This window comes from Notamacropus eugenii, chromosome 3 (genome assembly GCF_028372415.1).
Source record: "Notamacropus eugenii isolate mMacEug1 chromosome 3, mMacEug1.pri_v2, whole genome shotgun sequence".
Lineage (NCBI taxonomy): Eukaryota > Metazoa > Chordata > Mammalia > Diprotodontia > Macropodidae > Notamacropus > Notamacropus eugenii.
Window position 1 is genome coordinate 389,147,230 of NC_092874.1, and position 23,092 is coordinate 389,170,321.

Sequence of the window (23,092 nt, forward strand, 5' to 3'; positions counted from 1 at the left end):
CATTTGCAGCATTTTGTGTCTGGTGTCATTTTTTTTTTTTTAACCAAAGCTGCTCTGGAAGCAGTTTCCATGGACACCTATGGCCTCATCTGGATCATACTGGAGGATGTTAAAGAGCATTAGTTCTAGACTGAGGGAAAAGTAGAGGAGAGTTTGAGGCTGTCAGCAATCCATATTGAAAGCAGAAATAATAAAACTGAGGACAGCAAGTGGGAGAATTTTCAGGTAATCCAGAGAATGCCTAGGAGATAATTTTTGTGTGTGTGCCCTGCCTGCCCCTCCCCTGCCACACACACACACTACAGCAGCTTCTGCTGCCAAGGCTAAATTATAGATCAGAAAGGTTGGCAATGTGAGATGGTTTTGAGCAGGTGATCAGTGCCAGCCAGAAGCAGAATTGTGAAGTGGGTGGCTTAACTTTGGTTTCCTCCCACTTCTGTGAACAACCTTTCTCTTCCCTCTGGCCTCTCCCACCCCCATGTACTTATCCTAGGCTTTTTTCTCACTGTCCAATTAGTCTAGACAAGTGTTATTAATGGATAATTAAGGTATTGCCTCTGATAGTGGTTAGTCTGACCTGTCACCAGGGTTTTTGTATTTTAATAGAGGATGCCTTTCTATCTCTCCCTTTCTGGGAAAGAGAGCCTAGGGGACAAGATCAATTAGACTACTTCATGCTTAAATACCTTCCCCCATCCTGTCTCCCCTTCTTTTACTTCTCCAAACGAAGACATTCCCACAAAGAGGCACGTTAATGCACTGTTGGTTGAGCTATGAAATGGATCTGGCCAGTTTTGAAAGCAATTTGGAGCTATGCTCATAAAAGTTACAGAACTGTGCATACCCTTTGACTCATCAATACCACTACTAGGTCTATAACCAAAAGACTTTAAAACAAGAAGAAAAAAACATACATACACCAGCAAAGAACTAGAAATGAGCTGTCAGTTGGAAAATGGCTGAACAAGTTACGGTATGTCAATATAAGTGAATTCTTAATATTGTACTCTAAGAAATGACAAAGGGGGGCATTTTCAGAAAAACTTTGGAAGACTTTTATGAATTGGTCAGCAAAACCAGGAAAATTCAAATAATAACAATTCTATAAGGATAATTTATTCAGTAAAACTGATATAAAGACAAACAATGTTGAAAGCCATAAGAACTATGATCAATTCAATGACCAAGCATGATTCTACAGGATCCATGATGAAGCATGCTATTTCATCTCTTGATAGAGAGGTGATGTACTCATGGTGTACAAGATATTTTCATAATCACCAGTGGGGATATTTGTTGTGTTATGAGGGTTTTTGTTTTCTTTTTAAGTGGGGTTTGGGAGAGAAAGTAGATTAGAAAATAAAATCATGCATTATGACCAGGCATCAATGGACTTGTGTTTGTTGCACATATCATTGTATGGTCTTTGCTTCCCAATCCATCCCTCTTCTGTGTTTCCTCATTACTGTCTAGGGCACCATTATTTCCACTTATCCACAGTGATAACTTTGATATCATTCCTGACCCCTCACTTAATACTGGTGTCATCCATCTGGTTAGTTAGTTGCCAAGTCTTGTTCATTTTGCCTCCTCAGCATCTTTTAAATTTGCCTCCTTTCCATTACGTAGTCATTACTGAAGGCCTTCATCATTTCTGTCTTTGGCTGTTAAAATCCCCTTCCTAATGGTCTGTCTACCTCAAGTTTTTTTCCTTTCCAATCCATCCTTCACACAACTGCCAAAGTGATTTTCCAAAAGCATGAGTTTGACCATGTTGCTCATCTCCTTCTATTGTGGCTCCATATTGACTCTAGAGTCAATATTATTTCATCTTTGTGCCATCCTTTTAATTATTTTGGTAAGTTTCATAATGTATGTGATTATTAGTACAGTAGTATGTGTATATAACTTAGACAGGGATAGGGGAAAAAAAAAACCATGATTTCATTGGTATTGGAAATGCCTGGATGAGGTAATTCTCTCTGTCAATGCAGGCTGATACCTTCTCTGCAAGTTAGAGTCAGGGTCACAGCCATTTTGTGTCAGAGGCAGGGCTTGAACCCAGCTCTCTGACTTTTAAGCCAGCTCTCTCCATTATACCACATTGCCTCTAAGCAACTTATAAATCGGCAAAATGTACACCATGGTGCACCATGATGGTTCCTTGATACTCTCAGTATAACAGATAGAAAGTTATCTGTGCTTTCTTGGCCAAATTGGTGTATGGGTATTTTAAAGCCTGGAACTTATGGGATCCAAGCGCATTGATGCCCTTCCAGACTTTTCCATCTATATTGGGATATATTTACCATGTAAGCTTTGGTCTTAGCCATTGTAGGGATGCAAAAGTCGATGCTTGAGGCCTTTACTACAGCTATTTTGGACCACAGTGAGGTGACCTTTGTGGACACTGAGTTCAGGATCTAAAAGTGGATGGTTGTTTGGCTGAGAGACAAGCCTCAGAAATCATCTACTCCAGTGTCGTCATTTTACCCCTGAAGTATTGGAGATCCAAAGAGTTTGACTTACTAGAATTCATATAGCTTCAAGTAAGAGCCAGGATTTAAACCTGAGCTCATGAAACTCCAGACTGGGCAGCTCTCACTGCACTTTCCTGACTTGGGTAACACATTGAGAAGATTCTGAGATATTACTGAAAGGGACATGAAAGGGGTCCTGAAAACAGGTAGGCGACACAGTGGATAGAGCACTGGGCCTTGAGTCAAGAAGACCTGGGTTCAGATCTGTCCTTAGACTCTTTACTAGCTGTGCGACCCTATGTAAGTCACTGAAACTCTGTTTACCTCTGTTTGCTCATCTGTAAAATAGGGGTAATAAGAGCACTGACCTTTCTGGGCTGTTGTGAGGATCAAATCAGATAACAGCTGTAAAGTGCTCATCACAGTGCCTGGCACATAATAAGGCCTAGAGAAATGTTTCTGTTGTTATTTTTGATCGTTATAATCATCATTACTGTTATTATTATTGAAACATCCTTGGTTCCTAAATATGGGAAAACCTGGGAGCTGAGTAAACCTCAAAGTTCCTTCATTGTGTCCCTAGGACACAGCCATCCATCTATGGCAGCCACGAGGAAGCATGCATGATTCAGATTTGCCAGTTGTGCTCAAAATAGGTAATTGTGTAATGAGGCTTAAGGGGAGGAGGACAGCTGTGTTAGGCTAACCTACTTAAAAAGATTTTTTTTAACGAAATTTTTTTTCAATCAGCAAAAATCTGTTATCTCTCCCTTCCAGCAAAACCCTTCCCTTCCTAACTGAAAAAGACAAACAAAACCCCTGTTACAAACATGTATAGTCAAGCAAAACAAACTGACTAACGTTCTTTTAATAAGAGATGGAGTGAGGGGACTCCCTATCATGATATGACTTCATTTTGATTTTCTTTTCTCTTATGCTGCTACTTAATTGAAAAGAGGGAAAAAGATTAAACTGATTATGTTAGTTTATTAAACCTTAGCCTCAGTCTGGTTTTTTTCTGCTGCTGTTTGGAATAGAATGTTTCTGTTGGGGAATGATTCAGGAGTTGCCAGATACAACCCAACCAGATGCTCACAGCTGCACTGGATTCAGTCATTTTGACTTTTTTTCTTTGCCCAGAACTACATAAACCACTAATGTTAAATCAATTTCCCATTTCTTGTTCACTGAATTATATGATGGTATTTACCATTGCCTCCAGGTTACCTGTGTGGCTTTAGAATGGACTAGGATGGCTTGACAGGCCCATAGAGGAAATCACTTAATTCTTGAGTACTGTTCAGCCTGGTAAAATTCAGAATCCTTAAGGGGCAGGACAGTTTCTTTTCTTTTGTTGTATCCTTGGCTCCTGGATCTAGTATTGTTAGTTTATTAATAAATCACCTATTATTAGCAACTGATAAATACTTGTTATTTGATTGTATAATGGGAATTGTTCATTGATCTAGTTTTTACTTTTTCCAGTCCATATCAGCAAGTGTTTTAAAGTTATTAACATTTCACTAGTTTTTAGTCTTTAGCTTTTGCTAGTTTTTCAGTTTTAGTTATTGGGTTTTGTCATATTGGTTCAGGCATTGTGCTAAGCTCTGGGGATACAAAGAAAGGCAAAAGACAATCTCTGTCCTCAGAGAGTTCACAATCTAACGGGGAAGACCACACATAAAAAGAAACTAAAAGTAGGTGGTGGAGGGTACTTGTGGCCGAGGAACATGATTAGGTCCTGCAACTGGGTGGGAAATGATGAGATGATGGCTCTGGGCCCCCAACTCAAATGGATGGTTTCCCATGTCCATCCTTCACCCTCTCCAATAAGAGAGAGGGAAGGGCTCCACGTAGTAGAGAATACTGGTGAAGAGTGAGTTTCAGAGTTTAAGTGATCTTAAAGGATGATGAGTTTCCGGAGACTGTGATGAAGACCAGAACAGGCAAGTGGGAAATGATGATGAGATTGCTGCCCTGGGCACCTTCCTAACATGGAGGATGTGGGAGGAGTACTCTACTTTCTCCAGTGAAAGGGAGGAAGGACACTCTGGGGCAGTGGGTACTGAGGTGTGCTTTGTTCTAATGGTCTATTGAGGGGAAATTTTGAATTACTCCATACCTATTTGGTCAGGACCCAGGCCAGGCGGGATAGATCCAGGTGTTATTTCACAGCATGGTGAGAGTAAAGTGGCCGGGGCGGGGCAGGGAGAGGATAGTAGGAGGCTTTATTATATTAGAATCCAGCATTTCAAGGGAGAGTTTTTGCCTCTCCCCCTTCCTTTCCCGTGTCTTCCTCTATCAGGTGATAAGCCCCTCGAGGGCAGAGACTGTCTTTGTTTTTCGTATTTGTATCCCCAGCGCAGTACCAGCATATAGTAGGTGCTAAATAAATTTGTGTTAATTGACTGATTGACCACCTCCAACTGCAGTGTGCAGCTCCATCCTGGACATAACCTTAGGTGAAGGTGAGTCGTGGGATTATGCCCAGAGATATAATGAAACCCAGGGGTGACAGAGGCAGGGTTGGGTCTGGCCATCAGAAGTGGACACTTTGCTTTCAATGACATCATTGTCTGCTATATTGTGAACCAAAAATCAGGTTTTTAGTCCCTGTTGTTTATTGTAGTGCTTAGGCAGTAGTGGACCTCGGGTATGTGTTCATAGTCCTTTGAGAGTCACAGAAGTATCTTGGTGCAGCGAAAGCTGGAAAGCACTATAAAATTGAACGTATATTCCTCCATTTCCTCACCTTTCAACATTCTACCACTTCTGTCCTTTGACACGGCCACCCTCCTGGTGCAGGCCCTTCCTGCCTCACACCTGGACTGTTGCAGTTCTTGTGGTGGGTCTGCCTGCCTCAAGTCTTTCCCCACTCCAGTCAATCCTCCACTCAGCTATTAAAGTGATTCCTTTCTAAAGTGGTCTCAGCATGTCACCCTCCAACTCCAAATTTCCAACGGCTACCTATCACCTTTGGGATCAAATATAAATGCTCTGGCGTTTGAAATCCTTCCTAACCTCCTCCCAGCTCCCTCTGCCCCCACTTTTTCTGTCTTCTTATACGTGTAACATCTCTCCCACCCCACATAGTCTTCAATCCAGTCACACTAACCTCCTTCTTCATGTTGTTGTTGAGTTGTTTCAGTCATGTCTGACTCTCCGTGACCCCATTTGAGTTTTTCTTAGCAAAGATACTGGGGTGGTTTGCATTTCCTTCTCCAGCTCTCCAGAGAAAGAAACTGAGGCAAACAGGGTTAAGTGACTCATCCAGGATAACATAGCTAGTAAATTTCTGAGTTCAGATTTGAACTCAGGATTTTCTGACCCCAGGCCTGGAGCTCTATTCACTGCACCAGTTAGCTGCCCCAAGATACTCCTTCTCCTGTTTCCGGGCATTTTCACTGACTAATCCTTGCCTGGAATGTTCTTCCTTCTCTTGGTTTCCTTTAAATCTTTGCTAAAATCCTAATTTATACAGGGATCCATTTCTGATCTCTCTTGATTCTAGTGCCTTCCCTTGGGACAGCTAGGTGGTGCAGTGGATAGAGCACCAGTGCAGGAGTCAGGAGGACCTGAGTGCAAATCTCACCTCAGACACTTGACACTCACCAGCAGTGTGACCTTGGGCAAGTCACTTAACCCCAACTGCCTCATCCTGGGTCATCTCCAGTCATCCTGATGAATACCTGGTCACTGCATTCAGATGCTCTGGAGGAGAAGTGAGGCTGGTGGCCTGCACAGCCCTCCCTCACTCAAAACAAAGTCAAGTGCAAGTCATGTCATTACTTCTCTGATGGCGTGGTCTTCTTCGGCGAGGAAGCACAAACACACTGTGCCTTCCCTCAGTTTATTATTTCCTGATATTGCGTGTTTGTACATGATTATTTGCAAACTGTTTCTCCCATTAGATTGTGAGCTCCTCAAGAGCAAGAGTCTCTTTCTATTCTTACTGCTTCCCCCAGTGCCTGGCGTATAGAATGGAAATTCTGTCAGTGTGAATGTGAACAAATGTTAAAGGCTGGCTGACTGAACGGCTTGCCTCAGTGCCACATACTTTTCTGATCCTCCCCCATCTTCTCACACGGGCTTTTTTATTCTTCCCATGGTACTCTTATTGTACCTCTCTTTTAGCACTTGTTACAGATGTCATTCTACCATAGTTATTTGTGAACTTTCCATTATCCTGCCTTCTAGATTGTAAGCTCCTTGAGAACAGGGGCTGTGTCTTTCCCCAGTAAATGCCTGTCAAGGATATTTGCACAGAGCAGACATTTGATAGATATTCACTTAGCCTTCCCTTTTTCTCACCTATGCAATCCGTTGCCAACTCTGGACCACTACCTCTGCACTATCTCCCTTTTCTACAGATTCTTCTAGTGGGCTCTTAATAACGGACTGCTGGATTCTCCCTGTCCCATTCTGACTTCGATATTCTAGTTAGGGGAAAGCTGTAATGTTGCATATATTCTTTCCCATTCTCCAACCTATACACCTTTGCTCAGGCTGTTTGTAAACACTTGTTAAGCACCCACTATTTATCAAGTTAAGCACCCTCTGAATTTCTGCCTGTTGAATTCCTATCTATCCTTTAAAACTCAAATTAAATGCTACCTTTTCCATGAATCTTCTTCCTCCAGTTGTTAATGACCCTTTCCCCCTCAGATCTCACATCATTTTGCTTATATCAGTCAATCAGTAAACATCCATTAAGCACATACTATGTACCAGGCACTGTGCTAAGCCCTGGGGACACCAAAAGGCAGAAGACAGCCCATGCACTCAAAGAGTTTACAGTCTAACGGAGGGGACAACATGCGGACATATATATGAAGCAAGCTATATACAGGATAAATAGAAAATTGACAAAAGGTCAATGGAATAAAGAGAAGTTAGGAAAGGCTTCTTGTAGAACGTGAGGTTTTAATTGGGACTTCAAGGAAGCCATATGTACTCTGATGTACTTGTCGTGTTAATTTATACTATAGTGATATGGATATATGTTATTACCCCTTAGGAAACGTGAGGGCAGAGACCAAAGCTTATCTGAACTTAGTATTTCACTTACCATATAGAACAGTAGTTTGTACACATTAGGTGCTAAATAAATGATTATTGAATTGAGTTTGTATTTGATCATGAATGGAAAAAGAGAGGGACTAGTCCTCGAAGCATTAAAGGATAGTGCTTAAAGAAGCCCAATATCTGTAGAATTTATTGAAAAGATTATGAACAGTTACGAAGAACGCAGTATGCTTCTCTTTATCATAATCTACCTGGCCATTCACCCTGTGTTTGGTGACTCCTCACAGACAGTAGTTAAATTTCTGTTAGAGATTCCACTGATGGGAGGTATGTTATCAACTCCTCTGTTTTGAACCCACTTGTATGCTTTAGTTTCTGTTCAGCTATCGCCTTCCAGTTTGCTTATTGGCTTTCAACCCTCCATCCATGACGTCTGCAATTGTCTTAAAAACTTTACTGCATGTTGACCACAAGGGGGGAGGATCTAGCCAATTTTGTGTCTTTTATTTTGGCTGTAATTTCAGATGTGATTACAGAAACATTTGTGCTTCAAATATATGTGTGGAAATACATACGTACATACTTAAATACATATATATACATACATATATATGTATAGGAAAGGATTTCTTGAGTAAATTCAAGTTAGCATTTTTGGATTTTGCTTTTGAAAGAAATCTTAAGCATTTTGTTGTGTTGCAGCAAATTCCAGATTGGGTTGCAAGAATAAAGTTATTGGCAATACTAAATGTGCATGTATTCCATTTTTAACCATCTTGGTATTCTTCCTTGGTGTTTTCTGTGTCTTTTTAGGAGTTTTCTTTCTAAGATGTCACTGGAGTATTCACCTCTCCCTCCTTGACTATTTCTTTTAAGTGTTAAATAACTATGAATTGTATTGAACAAACTCTAGGTTAGAGAGAGTGCTTCTCTCTAGCTGGGGGCTTGCTCTTGGCAAGCTCCCATGCCCCAGTTAGTGACTATTCACTTGTCAGTTGTCTCTTTCCATTCATTTATGTTGCTCCTGGGAATGTATTTTTTGTGATAAACAGTTTGCTGTGGCGTGGGCCAGCTTCATGGAACTGCCTCAGAGAGTCTGTAGGTAGTACTTAGGAAACAAAATGCTACTTCCCAAACCGGACATTTCTACTAGTCTGATCTAAGGTGCTCATCGCTTGAGACTATAGTGAACTAGTGGAGAGTGATGTGGAAAGAGTTCAGGGACAACTACGTAGTAGTAATCAAACGTAGTAATTGATAGTTAGCATAGTTAGCACTGACTTTTTTTTTAAAGGAAGTTGTTAGGAAGAACACTGAAAAAAGAAATCCTGGATCCATGCACTTCAGTTTTAGGTGATTAAGAACTTGGGCTCACCCATAGGGTGATGGAGATACACATGGTGGGTGTGGGTCAGCCACAGTGTATTAACGATGAAGAATCATGTGGGAGAAGTAGTGCAAAAGATGTCATCAGAGGTAATTTACCCGAAAAGGGGGTGGGCCAGTCAAAAGGGATCAGAATTAGTAGCCAGAACCTTTGTGCTCCATAGGTGTCTGTTTAAGTGACCGGAGAACTGAAGGAAGAACCTTCATGTTGGGTAGACCTGCTCTGAAGAACTTAGAGAATAACAAGAATTCCACACCATAAGAAGGCTCAGCCTCTGAGCAGTCACTTAATCTGAGCTTTAGTTTCTTTATTTTATGTGGTGTAGTTGAAGAATATTTTACCTTATCTACCTTGTAGAATTGTTGAGAAGATCAAATTACATATGATCTCTCTTGCTTTCTTTTTTTTGTCATCATCTTTGCCAGTCTGATAGGTATAAGGTAGAACCTTAAGGTTGTTTTCATTTGCATTTGATTTGTTCTAGTGATATGGAGCATTTTTATATGATTGTTGAGATATTGTGTTTCTTTTGAGAATTTTCTCTTAATTGACCATTTGTCTATTAGGGAATGGTGACTGCTCTTATATATTTGTATCATTTCCCTATATATCTTGGGTATCAGACCTTTGTCAATGCAGTTTGCTACAAAAACTTTCCCTGTTAATTATTTCTATTCTAATTCTGCCTTCATTGATTTTGTTTGTACAAAAGTTTTTTAACTTTGTGTCATCAAGATTGTTCCATGTTCCTCTCAAAACTGCATGGTTTTTAAAAGTTGCGTGTGTTATGTATGTGTGTTTGAAGAGGGTAGAGTAGAGAGAAAAGAGAATGTATTTATAGCAGCTTTCTCCAAAGTGGCCATTGAAGATGCTTGTGGCCTTTCTCACTCTTGGCTGAAGGGAATGTGTGTCTGTATAACTTGGTAGTTGACTTGTGAAGTACAAAGAAAAATAGATGGACCACAGAATGATAACCTTAGAGGTTATATTCTTCTTTGGGAGAAGACAAGGGAACACACTATCCAGTTTTTGTGAGCTTATGTAAATTGTATACGTGTGATATTAATTTTTCATGCAAATACGCTTAGGAGGCTTTTGGGAAAATCCTAGTGAAGATGACTTGTTTGCTTTTGTTATGAGAAAATGTAATGGAAGGAACGATCACATTTTGCTTCCAAAGTAAGATCCATTTCCAACTATTTACTAATCATTCATGTTATTGAACGTTCACTCATATTGAAGCAGCAAGGGGGCACAGGAGATAGAGCATGGGGCCTGGAGGCAGCAAGACCTGACTTCAAAAATATTCTCAAACACATTAGCTTTGTGAACCTGGGCAAGTCACTTAACTTGTGTTTGCCTCAGTTTCCCTTAACTAACTTAGGGATAATAATAGCACCTACTTCTCAGGGTTGTTGTGAGGATCAAGTGAGATAATATTTGTTTAAAAACTTGCTTACCACAGTATCTGGTACATAATAGACTCCATAAAGTGCTTATTCCCTTCCTTTCCCTATTTGCTTCAGTAGTAAACAGGAACTAATTTATAGGAGTTTTACCAATTAAAAAATGCTAAATTTTGTTGTTCATTTTTTCTGCTTCTTGTAGTTATTTTAAATACTGTTATGGGCAAGCTATTCCTTGGTAAAAATACAGTTATTATCCATTCTTCTTTAGACTTCTTTGGCATATACACATTCTGGAATCTCCCTGTTCTGCAAGCCACATTGCCTAGGTAATTCTAATAATTTACGGGAAAATAATGTGGTCAGGAAAGTGAAGTTCAGTCCATGGCCACAAGATGGAGCTCATAAAACAAGTCTGTCAATGTTTTGTTTGTGGGTCCTTCCCCATGCCCTCCCCCAACTCTTCAGCAAGAGTATAGAGCTCCTAGGCTAATTTATACTTTACAAGACCGTACGATTTATGCCAGGAAGAGCTAACAAATCACCTTGCCAACCCCCACATTTAATAGAGAAGCAAATTGAGGCCCAGAGGGATTTTCCTAAGAAGCATCATCAAACATGGTTTCCTCCAAATCCAGAGTACTTGACACTGCCTCACAGTGACTAGCCTAAGGTTGCAGGACCATCCTGTGTCTTTGGGCAAGTCATTTTTATCTTTCTGGGTTTCCGTTTCTTCACCTGTAAAATGAGAGAGTTAGCTTATAAATGGTATCACTTTCATTGTAGTATTTTGATTTACTCTAGTTCAGCCATGGACCACATCTAACTGAGTCCACATTAGAACACGTGGGGGCTCCTGTGGAGCTGAAGTGACTTTGCTGGATCTGAAGTGTCTTCAGGACCCTGCACCATAGAGCCTCTCAGGGTAGCCACTCTTGGCATTTCTCTACAAAAGTGTGAAGCAGTTGGTTAGCACCCTGCTAAAGTTGTTCAGTTTATTGACAGGAATGTAAAATACTTATGGGAGCTGGGTGGCAGAATAGAGCTACTGAGCCTGGAGTCAGGAAGATCTGAGTTCAAGTGTGGCCTCAGACACGTACTAGGTGTGTGATCCTGGGCAAGTCATTTAAACCTGTTTGCCTCAGTTTCCTCATCTGTAAAATGAGCTGAAAAAGGAAATGTCAAACCACTCCAATATCTTTGCCAAGAAAACCCCAGATTGGGTCACTCAGAGTTGTACATGACCAAAACAACTAAATAACAATGACAAAAATATTTCCATACACATGAAGTTATCCCTTCCACGTCGCAGGGGTTAGGGACATGACATCCCTGCGATCTGGAAAATCTGTATTAAATTTTCATACCGGAGATGAAATCTGGATTATTATGGTAGTAAATGATAAAATATGTTTATATTATACACAACTATATGTATATTTTCTGCATTTCTGAGTTTCTAAATTTTTTCTGTGTTGTCTGCTAGCCTTCATGTGTCATCTGTAGTTTCCACAAAACTCCCATTTAATTTCTTATTGCTATCCATGATGTATTGAAACCATAATGGGGAAAGTCGTGATGTGGAAGGGGTAACTGGGAAGCCTAACACTTGAGCTTGCCTTTCTAAATTGCTAGTGAATATCTACACAGAAAAACATATGTATATAGATCAATCACATATCACATATATTCCATACCCAACCATTCCTACGTGACAGAAACATTCATTTCTTTATTAAGGTCATAAACTTGTAAGTTGGTAGATTTTTAGAGCTGGAAGACACCTCAGAGATCATTTAGTCCATCTCTGCCATTTTAAAGATGCAGAAGCTGAGGCCCAGTGGAGATTTGCCCAGGATTGTTCCGTTAGTGCGTAGCAGAGCAAAGACTAAATCCCAGGTCTTTTACCTATTAACCCAGGGCTCTTTATTTAGCACATTTTGGGGTTTTTTTATTACTAAGAAATTGTCCTAAGCATTGTAGTTATCACATCTGTCATGAAGTTAGAGCATTCCACACTGAGTGTCCTTTCGGGAATGGGTGTGAGAGATCCAGGAATGTTCTCCCATATATGACAGATAGTGTCTATTGGTTTCCAACACATTTAGTTATCTGATTCTAGCACCATGTATAATTGAAACCCTGTTGAGAATGTTGTCAGATTTTGAGGATTTTGGTTTGTGGTTCTTTGAGAACTGGTGCCCAGCATGCTGTATCTTATAAGACGTGATTTTCTGACTTATTTCTAGTTTTACATACTATCCCTCTTCATTCCTTTAATTCCCTATCACATACCTTGTCCTTTTGAATTATTCATTGGGATTGGTTTACTACTGACATAAGGCCTGAGTTCTGCCCAATGAGTCATCTGTGTAATTTCCTTGAATGTTGTTCTTTGGAAGTCTCCCACCCAAAAAATGACGTACTCTGGACTGTCTTCCAGTAAGCTTATTTCTGGCAAAGATAAAAGTGTGTGTGATTGTCTGTATGTGTGTGATGTATGTGTGTGTACATGTGTATATTTTCTTAGCTATAGGCATGAAGTTCTCAGAAAATTTATTGTATTCCTCCAGTGACATACAAGTACAGACATCAATGATTTCGAGGATGAAACTGGCTAATGGTCTGTTTCCATCCTTGCCAGTGTGACCAGCACCACTTAGTCTATCAGCCAAAAGAGAAGATGAGTCACTTGCTATTGTATTTTTCTTCTAAGAATTTTACATGAACCATACCAGCATCCCTAATAGTTAGATAAACGATATCCCATTTTAGGGGACAGAAAAGTAGAGAAATAGAGTTCAATTAACTTTTCCTTCAGATCATTCTTGTAACTCTTTTTCTGTCTTCATGTCTCGACTACTGAAAAAGATAACTGGTCTTCCTGTATCCATTCATTCTCTTAAACTTACAGACAACAAATTAATCATCCCAAGAACAAAGTAATGATGAAGCTGGGTTCATCAGGCCACTTCCCTATGTGAAGCCTTTCATTATCTCCACAATTGCGAGTGCCCTCCCTCCCAAACTACCACTGCATTTAGCTCTGTTGTAGATATTTTATTTATTCACTGTGTATGTTTGCTGGATATATTTTTATGTGCCTCTGTGTCCACCCCATTATAAGAATATTAGCTCATTGAGAAGAATAATGGTTTCATTCTTTGTACTTTTATCCCCAGGATCTGTTATAGTACCTGACATAAATATTTGTTAACTCATTGTTTGATAATTGACTTTGGACCCTAAATCTTTAGTGCCTCAGTGCCATGCAGAGAACAGAGTGTAAAGCCTGAATTTCAGATCTCTCCATTCTGGCCTTGTCCTGGCCTATCTCTATCTTCTCCTCTACTCCCCAGCAAGGTTACTTTATTCCTAAACTTCCTGCTTTTTGTATATTATGGGCATTTCTACGAGTAGGCATGGTCTTTCACCCCCTATGTCCTTCTGGGTACACCTGAGCCTTCTAAGACCACTGTAGTGCACAGAGATCCTCTGTTTATTTGTGGACTTACTCACATGCTGATTTCTTTTCCTATTTCATTGTTTTGTGTGTGAGTGACTTCTCTCCATGATACTATTAAAGCTCCTTGAAGGTAGGGATCATTCTCTTAGTATAATATAGCTTAGTACTTATTGAAGTGTGGGGGAAAGGGAGTCACTTGACCTAATTTTGCTGTAAAATGTAGGATTAAAATCATTATTCTTTAAGTCCTTTACAACTTTAAACTTGTGATTCTATATAGCAGCAGATATATGCACTGTATTTTAATTTTATTTTATTTAATTGGAAAAACCTACCTTTATTTCTGAAGCAAATTGAGAGGGAGAGACTGCAATTGATCTCCTTGAGTCCATAGTATGGACTCCATGCAAAGTTTTGTTTATGAGATGGTGCTGCTGCAGATTGGATCTCTCCTACTACAGTACTTAACAGACATTCAGTAATTATTTGTTTACCAACATAGTCCTATGGGTTCAAAATTCTTTTTCTATATATTCAAAATATTCCATAGAATAATATCACTAAGCCCAAATCATGGCTATTCCTTACACAATGATTTCTTATTGAACATGAAATAGATGTGTTGAAATTGTTTACTTCTCTCTCTTGACCTCATGTTCAATAAATAATTTTTAGTGTTTAAGGAAAAAAAGAAACATTTTCCAATAGAGCAGTGGTAAGACTGCTTCTTAATGGGCCTATTACCTCCTTCTTCCCTCCTCTCTTCCAAAGTTTGCCTGCTTTATCAAACACTTGTTCGAACTGAATGCTTCATCAGTCTAAGGCAGATAAAGACCTCTAATATGCAGCTATAGGAATCACAGAGGTTTGGGTAAACTTGAATGGCTTTATTTATTTACTTATTTTACATGAAGACATTTGTCTAAATGGAAAAACTACAAAGAAGTAAATCAACACAAAATATATCTAAATTTAAATCTGTAAAGGGGAAAATACTGTTAATAATGGCACTTTCTGTGATGATTTTCTCATATAGCATATACACACAGAAATACATACAGTACAGTTTAAGCATTCAAAAATGTTAATGTTAAAGAGTAATAAACATATCTCAGTTTTAGGAAATAATTTAATAAACAGATTCTTCACATGTGCCTTTGTACATCAGTAGGTTTTTCCTCTTCATATATACAGTACTTATGGGTACTAAAGAGATTGGCTCATATTTACAGAAATATCAGGGAAGTTCAGGTTTGAAATGGGAAGGCTTTGATTCTTTCAACTGGTTTTTAACATCTATTTCAAAAACTCAGCATCTGATCATATTTCCTTTGCTATAACCCATGGTTAATTCTTCCATGATTACTACTTCCAAATTAAATGTGACTTTGTATTCTCATACATGCACACTTGTGTGTGAATTTCATATACTTCATTCATAGGTTCATTTTGCTGGTGCTAACCAATTTTTAAAAATCTGTAATATTGATGGAACAAACCTAAGATTAAGTTTACTTTTCATAAACAATTGCAAAGTAAGAAAGATTTTTTAAAAATCTGAACTCTCTTACCATTAATAACAGTCAACAGAATCACTAGTAGGAAAACCAACAACTCTAAGATTATAAGCAAAAAGTTTTGTCAGCAATAGTGCCACCAAAATCTGACTAAAAATGGGATCCTGTGTGTCTTATAAAGTAATTGGAAGAAATATGTTTAAATTCACAGTTCACCTTGGCTTTTCTAAAACGTGGTCTTCCCTCTAACCTTTTTTCCCCTTAACAACTTAAGACTCTCTTCATTTATGGCAACATAGCTGAAATGTCAGAAATAAAAAATACAGCCGAGGCAAGAAAAATGTAAATCAGCCAGGTTGCATCAAAGATGAATTTAGAGAGGAAACCACAAGAAAATAGATGCGCCAATGAGATGTGAAAACCAAATTATGCAGTGTGTTAGAATTAACAGTAAAAGATGTCTTCAAATCTGGAGAGGGCTGATAAAAGACTGGTGGTGTGTGAAGCATGGCAGCGGGGGACCTGCTCTCAGTGGAAAAAGAAAAGAACAGAGAGAGATTAAGAAGTGGGACAGAAGGTTTACTTTCGCAAAATGATGGAGTGAGATTCCCCAGGGATGTGGAATAAGAAGTGGAATGGGCCACAAAAAGAGTGCTTAGAACCAGCTTTAATGAAGCTACATTCCCAAGACGCAGTTTATAATTGTGGATGCTTCTAACATCACCTCCGTGATCAAAGAAAGCATTGGTCTGGCCGCTGGCATTGCATTCATTACTCCATCCAGGTTAGGGTGTTGCTGAGGTTACTGGTTTGAAAGTTGGGAATGATGACCTGGATAATGGACATGATATATTAGTGCTGACTTTTTATTACTTCTTCCAGTTAATGTAGGGGCAGGGGGCAAGAATAGGGTGCATTTAGAATCCAGATGGTTCAGTGTATGTGTGGGAAGATGAGAGAACAAGTAGACCGTGAGGAAGAGACTATTCAGAAATATTATTCTTTCAAGTAGAAGGAAAAATGCATGAAATAAACTCCTGTAATTTGCATAGAAAGTTTTTTAACTATTGAAAAATTGAGGTGGAAATCTTGATTGAAGGGCGAACCTACAAGATTGAGACAGATCACTTTCTATGGAGTCCCTTCTGGGGAAGAAGTGGTCTATTTTGTTAGAAAAAAGAGATATCATTTGTGATTATAAGCCTGTGCCTTTGTGAAAGAAGAGTTCATGGCCCTTTTCCTGGAGCTCTTTGTTCCATATAAAAAACTCAGAGCTTGAAGAACATGAGAATAGGAGGAGATTTTAAAATACAGGTCTTCATCTGGCATCTGTGAACTTGGGCTTTTTTTATATATTTTGATAACTCAATTTCAATATAATTGATTTACTTTGTAATCCTCTTTGTGTTATACACTGAAAAAGTATTATTCTGGGAATATTTCTCTAGACTGCCAAAGGAGGTCAGTGACAAAAAATATTAAGAACCCCTGCTTTAAAGAAAGAAGAAAACAACTTTTCACTTCCTTACCCTCTCCCTTTTTCCTCCAATGAAATAAGAATTGGAAACCAGATTTCAAGTGGATGGGCTCAGATGAGTACTTGGAGACACTTAGGAAGGAGAGTTAAAGGACTTCGCTGTTGCAACATACTGGCCAAAATCTTAGGGAAAGTCTGTTCTTTGTTAGCAGCCAGCTTTCTTTTTCTAGTGTGATATACTATTGGAGAAAGCCATATACTCTTGCCTAGTAAGATGTCTCTCTGAAAAAAGAACATTCAGTTCAGTTTTCTAAGTCTGGTAAAGTGTGTCTGCAGTAGGTTGGGAAAGAAGTCAGGTTTGCTGTTTTACAGTCTTAAAACCTGAGACCCTGGAAACAGGTCGATCCAAGTAATGGCTCTCACAGGCAAAGTCATTTGGGCAATTGGAGGTCAGATGAGGCCTTGAGGGAAAAAGTAGTTGCTTGTAATGATGCAGCCTAATGCCCAAGTTCTCCTGAAAGGCTGGGTCCTGGCTTCCTTCGCCACTGTAGATTTAGAGTAGACCTGATAACGATTGAATGGAAAGGAATGAACAGACAGAGGAGTGGTGTCATTGGCAGCACCTGATTCTTTTCTTCAAAAGGTGCTGCTTCCAAAGGAAAGGGAAGATTAAATGATGCAAAAACAGTTTGGCTGAGCTTTGTGCAAAGCTGGGTGGATGTGTAAAGATGGGTAGGTACTGTAAGGTTTGTTCAAGCAATCAAACTACATTGATGTTTTCTTATCATTGTCATTGACATCCTGCCCTTTGCTACCTGCGTGTCCTCAGGCAAGTCATAACCTCTTTGGGTCCAAGCTTTCTCATTTTTAAAATGTGGGGGGCAGAGGAGGGAAAAGAAGAGGTGTAATTGGACTAGATGACTTCTAAGGTCCTTTCCAGCTATAAGCCTATGGTCCTCAGTGGCTTTGGCTTTATTCACAAGTGTTCCTTTGAAAAAATAACTCATACGTATGGATTTTCTTTGTATTTACCTTAACTTTAATGTAGAAGTTGCTTTCACTTTTATATGGCACTTCTGAATAATAATAAGTCAATTTTAGGTTACCCAGTGATGAGTTTTACAAAAGTAAGTTTTTAATCATTATGGAGTCTCAGGGACGACTTACGGAGTCACATTATTCATTCCTGGGTGGTTGTTCAGACATCCAATTCCCCTCTTCCCTGCAAGATCATGCTTCATTTTACCAGAACAGATCTTCACATTTCTCTTGTGCAGCATACTCCAACACAACTAACTACATTGTATAATTTTCATATTTTCTTTTCATTCCATTTTTTTTTATAGCTTTGGACCTGGTAACTCTGTAGTAATTGAGAATTAGAAAGTAGAAAATCAGTCCTGCTCACTGTCCCCATGACAGTGAGAAGGATTTAAGTGTGTTATGATGTGTAAGAATTAGCAATTCCTTTAATATTCCTAGATTATTCCACAGCTTAAAACCAGGCATATACATACACATATACACACACACATACATACATACATATATATATATATATAAACATACAGGCATGTATATACATACAGAGAGAGATTCTTACTCATTTTAAGAAGTTTTAGTAATATCATTGTTGGCTTAAGTGCCATAAACTTTTTCTATGCAACATTTAACACGAAAAGGAAAGAGAAGATGACAACTGAGTTTCATGAACATGTGGACCTTAGGTAGTTGGTTTTGTTGTGTGTTTTTTTTTTAATTTTTAAAAAAGTACATTCCACCATCATTTATTTCCTCCATTTTAATACTTAGTGGATTACTACTAAATATCTGTGCTTCCTTTTAAAAAGAAAAAAGTGAAGAATCAAGTATTTTCACATACAGGCAAGCATAGTATAAATACGGAATTTCCAGATTCTTATTACTTCATTTAGAAAAAGCCTCATTTAGAAAAGGTTTAAGATGAGTAAATTACTTCAGTGACAAAATGCACACATTTTAAGGGAGAAAACAGATAAGTTAATAATATTGTAGCTTATATTTCAACTCAGACTGCTGGAACAGCCTATCCCTTTGGTCAGCATTACCTTGGCCAGAGACTAGCCATCCTGGTGAGGACACACAGGGCATGTCGAGAAGAGCACTAAGACTGTTCCATTTAGAATTATTGCATCTCTTTTGCTAAGGCAGAAAACAGCATTGTCCTTTTCTTGGACAGGTAACAAAGTGCTTTATATCCATTCAAGACCTCACTTTACCTTTTCGTCATTTCTGTACCCAGGATTATTAAAACTGGGAAGAAATGCAGAAATCGAGCTCACTGACTCAGTGCTTTGAAAGTGCTCTCAAATGCCAGCTCTTCTGACCTGCCTGAGCTTTCTGTTAGTATTGCTGTGCCACCTCTGTTAGAACAAGCATCCCTTGGTCAGTAAGAACAGCAGCCCCCTTCCAGTATCAATGCTAAGAGCTTCTAAGAAAGTTCTTGGTGAGAAGCAGCAGGATTGTGCTGGCGTGGTGAAGTCCCGCAGTGCAAGAGTTTCTCCTTTCCTACGTCATCACCTGCTGTACTGTTGCTCGATCATGAGAACACCTCTGATGACCACAGTGCATTTTTTTAATCAGGCGTCGTAGCTTGCCAGGAAAATTTTTGTTGATGTAGCGGTAGAGGAGCGGCATCACAAAACTGCTAGAGAAAGCTAAGAATTTTGACAAGTCCTTGATGAAATGCAGTATCCGCATGTAGTGCTCATCCATGAGTTTTCCTTGTGAAACAAGGAATGTGTTCACCAGGAGAGTTAGGTAGTAAGGTGTCCACAGCACAAATTGTGTACACACTGTGGCAATCAGAAGCCTATGCACAGAAGGGTCCAGTCTTCCAGTATCGTGATCAAGGGGTGTGGCTTCCTTCCGTATCCGTAAAATCAACACAAGTGCATAAAGTACAGCAACAGCAGGGACAACATACCCAATAAACACCATGATGGCATCGGCCGCCTCCTTGTTTTGCATCTTGGAGCACTCAATGAGCTTAGTGGACACATGACTACAGATGTAGAAGAGCAGAGAGGAAAAGCTTGTAAGCATTGCCCCTCCCCAAATAAAACCACAGACATGCTTGGTGTTATACACACTAGACATGTAAGTCCGGGGTAGAGCTCGCTCAATGTAGTAATCCAGGCTGAGCAAGGTGGTTGAATACATGATAACCAGGGAGGAAACATTAAACAAAATCAGCAGTGTGATATAAACTTCACTGTTAAAGCTCCAGATGGCCCACTTGGTGGTGGTTGGTCCAAGAAGGTATATTGGTGCCACAGCATTGATTATGAGGCCAGCAATGGCAATGTTCACAAAGTAAACATCAGGCATAGTCATAGTGGCCTTGTTGTACAAATTGACCAGGACCAGCAGAGCATTGTAGCAAAGGCCAATTGGGAAGCAGATAATGAGGTAGAGGAGGGAGAAGATGGAGAGGGTAAGGTGGAAGTCATGGCAGAGGAGTTGGTCCTCCCTGTGCTGGGTACCATTGAAAGTGTCGCAGCTCCACATAGTGAACCAATCAGGGGTAGTTTTTCTGATGACTTCCAGCTGTTCTGTAAAGAAAGAAGTAATAGCAAATTAGTTTGCAACACATCTCCAGATGTATTGTCCCTAGGCATATCTTAGACATCTGGGATGGCAGGACTAGAAGAAGAAGCCACGTGCCTTAAAGTATCACAAGAACAACAGCAAGCCATTGTCACATTTCAAAAGGAAGAGTCTCTTGAGGATTCAATCTCCTTCTCTGTGTGTTTTTCATGGAAGGGTAATAAACCATCAAAATGACTGCTGTCTTATTAGCCCCAAACAGGGCTGGTTATGACCAGAAACTTTATGATGTAATAATTTTACTGGCCATGGTGAGTCTCTCCCTAATGTAATTTCTGAATGAAATCTGAGTAATGGATAATTCATTCAGGATGCTTCCCCGGAAGCTTTTCAAAAGCTGCTTCAAACTTTTTTCTCCATCTCAGTCAGAGGATGGGTGCGACCCTGACTGATGTATAGCCCGCTTAGAGTGAGGGAGGCAGTACATGATACAGTCATTTCCAGGCACAGAAAATGAAGCAAAGGTCTTGGACTGCATCTCTTCTAAGATGTTTCTAAGTAGCATTTTAGGGCAGGGGTAGGTTTCTCCCATCAGAAAAATCATACTCATAGTAGGACAGATCTACCTTGTCTAATAGACAAGAGATGGGTGAGTAGGGAATGGGGAAGAGTATCCTGCACTCTATCAGGACAGGAGTCTCTGTGATACAGTGGAAAGAATGTTGAATATAATTAGAGGACCCAAGTTCAAATCCTACTTCTAATACTACTACCTGCTTTCATAGGCCTCACTTTCTATCTAGAAGATGAAGCAATTGGACTTAGGAATAGATAACCTCTGAGATCACTTTCAAATATAATTTTCTGAAACAAAGAAATTTTTCTTTGTATCACCCTTCAACCTTGCCTTCCACAACCTCATTGTTGTTATTGTCTGGTCGTCTCAGTTGTGTCCAACTCTTTGTGACCCAATCTGGGGTATTTTTTGGGGGAAAGATACTGGCAAAGATAGTTTGCCATTTCCTTCTCTAGCTCATTTTATAGATGAAGAAACTGAGATAAATAGTGTTAAGTGACTTTTCCAGGGTCTCACAGCTAGTAAGTACCTGAGGCCAGATTTGAACTCAGGAAGATGAGTCTTCCTGACTCCAGGCCCAGCACACTATCCACTGCACCACCTAACTACTTGCACCGCAGCCTCATTAGCTAGCCTAAAACCCCCAACCTATTCTGTCAGTGCTGTAATACATACCATAGATATGGTCATATAAATATCTTGTGGTTCATACAAAGAACTGAGTGAGCTCTCTTATCTCCTCAGTTTCCAGTCTGCATTGACCTGCTCTTTGTCATATCTGTCTGGTTGGAATGGTTTAGTGTAGAGGCTCTCCATGTATTCTCTTAATATTAATAAGCCCATGGATCTGTGACCACACAGTCACAGAGTTTAAAAATTAGAATGAACCTCAGTGACCACTGAAGTCCAATAGATAGATAAAAGCAATACCCACAGTCCCATGCTCACCAAACCCTGCTTCTGCTCAGAGACCTCCAAGGAGGGGGATCCCCCCACCTCTCAGGGCGGCCCACTCTACTTGTAGACAATTCCAGTTATTAAGAAGTTATTCCTGACATCAGTCCTGAGTGGGTCTGTCTGCACCTTCCACATATTCCACCTGGTTCTTCCCTCGGGGGCCAAAAAAAAAGTCTAATAAATAAAATCTGTCTAATGACACTTTATTTTCAAGTACTTGAAGACAGCTATCGTGTCTACTCAGTCTTCTCCAGGCCAAACAACCCCAGTTCCTTCAAAGGATGCTCATGTAACATGGACTCAAGGCCCATCCCTATCTTAGTTGTCCTTCTGAACACTTCACTTGAGGTCTTGATGACAGCAGAATCCTGTGTGGCTATTTCTAGAAGCCATGCCCTCCTTAATGCAGCCAAGAAGGCATTAGCTTTTGGGGGCCTGCTACACCACGCTGATGAGTCATCATGTTTTCAGCCTACTGAAACCCCCACATCTTCTCCAGAATAACTGCTGCCTAACCATACCTACCCTTTTTATACCTATGAAGTTATTTGTTTTTCAAACACAAGTGTTAAGACTTTTCATTTATCCCTATTGAATTTCATTTTATTAAATCCAGCCCACTGCTCTAACCTTGCAGGATCCTTTTGGTTCCTGACACTGACATCCAGTGTATCAGTTATACCATCAATGTATCATTTACAGATCTGATGATTATACCTTTGATGCCTTTATCCAAGTCATTGATACAAATGCTAAACAAGATCTTGTTAGTGCTTTACATCAGTCTCTAACCTTCAAGCTACTTTTGATTTCTTATAATCACTGCTGGTTGAATTAGGAATTGGGGCAGGGGGTCTATGGTTCTAGAAGTCAGTTATTTACAGGAATGCAGAGTAGAATTTCTCTTTGAGGATCCCTGTATACCTTGGAGAAAGAGGCCAAAGTAACATCAGTCTGCCTTGGAGACCCACCAGGCAAAGTTTCAAAATGATGAGGGGTCCACTAGGGGAATTCCTGCCTTATGTGATACAAAATTCTGTTGCCTTTCCCATATTAAGCAAATGCTTAAAAGCAGATCTGCAGTATCTGGAACCATTATATGTAGAAATCTCTTGTTTTCCAAAGTGGGGGGGGGGGGGCACTTAAGAATTGTTAGGGCTCTCAGGTTGTGTGTTGGTACAGTCAAAATCATGGTGTTTGTAGAGGAAAAAA

General features: G+C 39.7%; 2 protein-coding genes across 16 annotated transcripts in view; one reads left to right on the forward strand and one right to left on the reverse strand.

Moving 5' to 3' along the window:
- The window catches only part of CHLSN (cholesin), a 366,272-nt gene that overhangs the window by 149,038 nt on the left and 194,142 nt on the right, over positions 1-23,092 (forward strand). The window lies entirely within an intron of this gene.
- Positions 14,637-23,092, reverse strand: part of GPR146 (G protein-coupled receptor 146) — an 89,200-nt gene continuing 80,744 nt past the window's right edge. For all 4 annotated transcript variants that reach the window (XM_072597753.1, XM_072597752.1, XM_072597754.1 and 1 more), the window contains one exon: positions 14,637-20,351. In XM_072597753.1, coding sequence (XP_072453854.1) covers positions 19,306-20,307 — 1,002 coding nt within the window. In that variant the 5' untranslated portion in view covers positions 20,308-20,351 and the 3' untranslated portion in view covers positions 14,637-19,305. The remainder of the gene's footprint in view (positions 20,352-23,092) is intronic.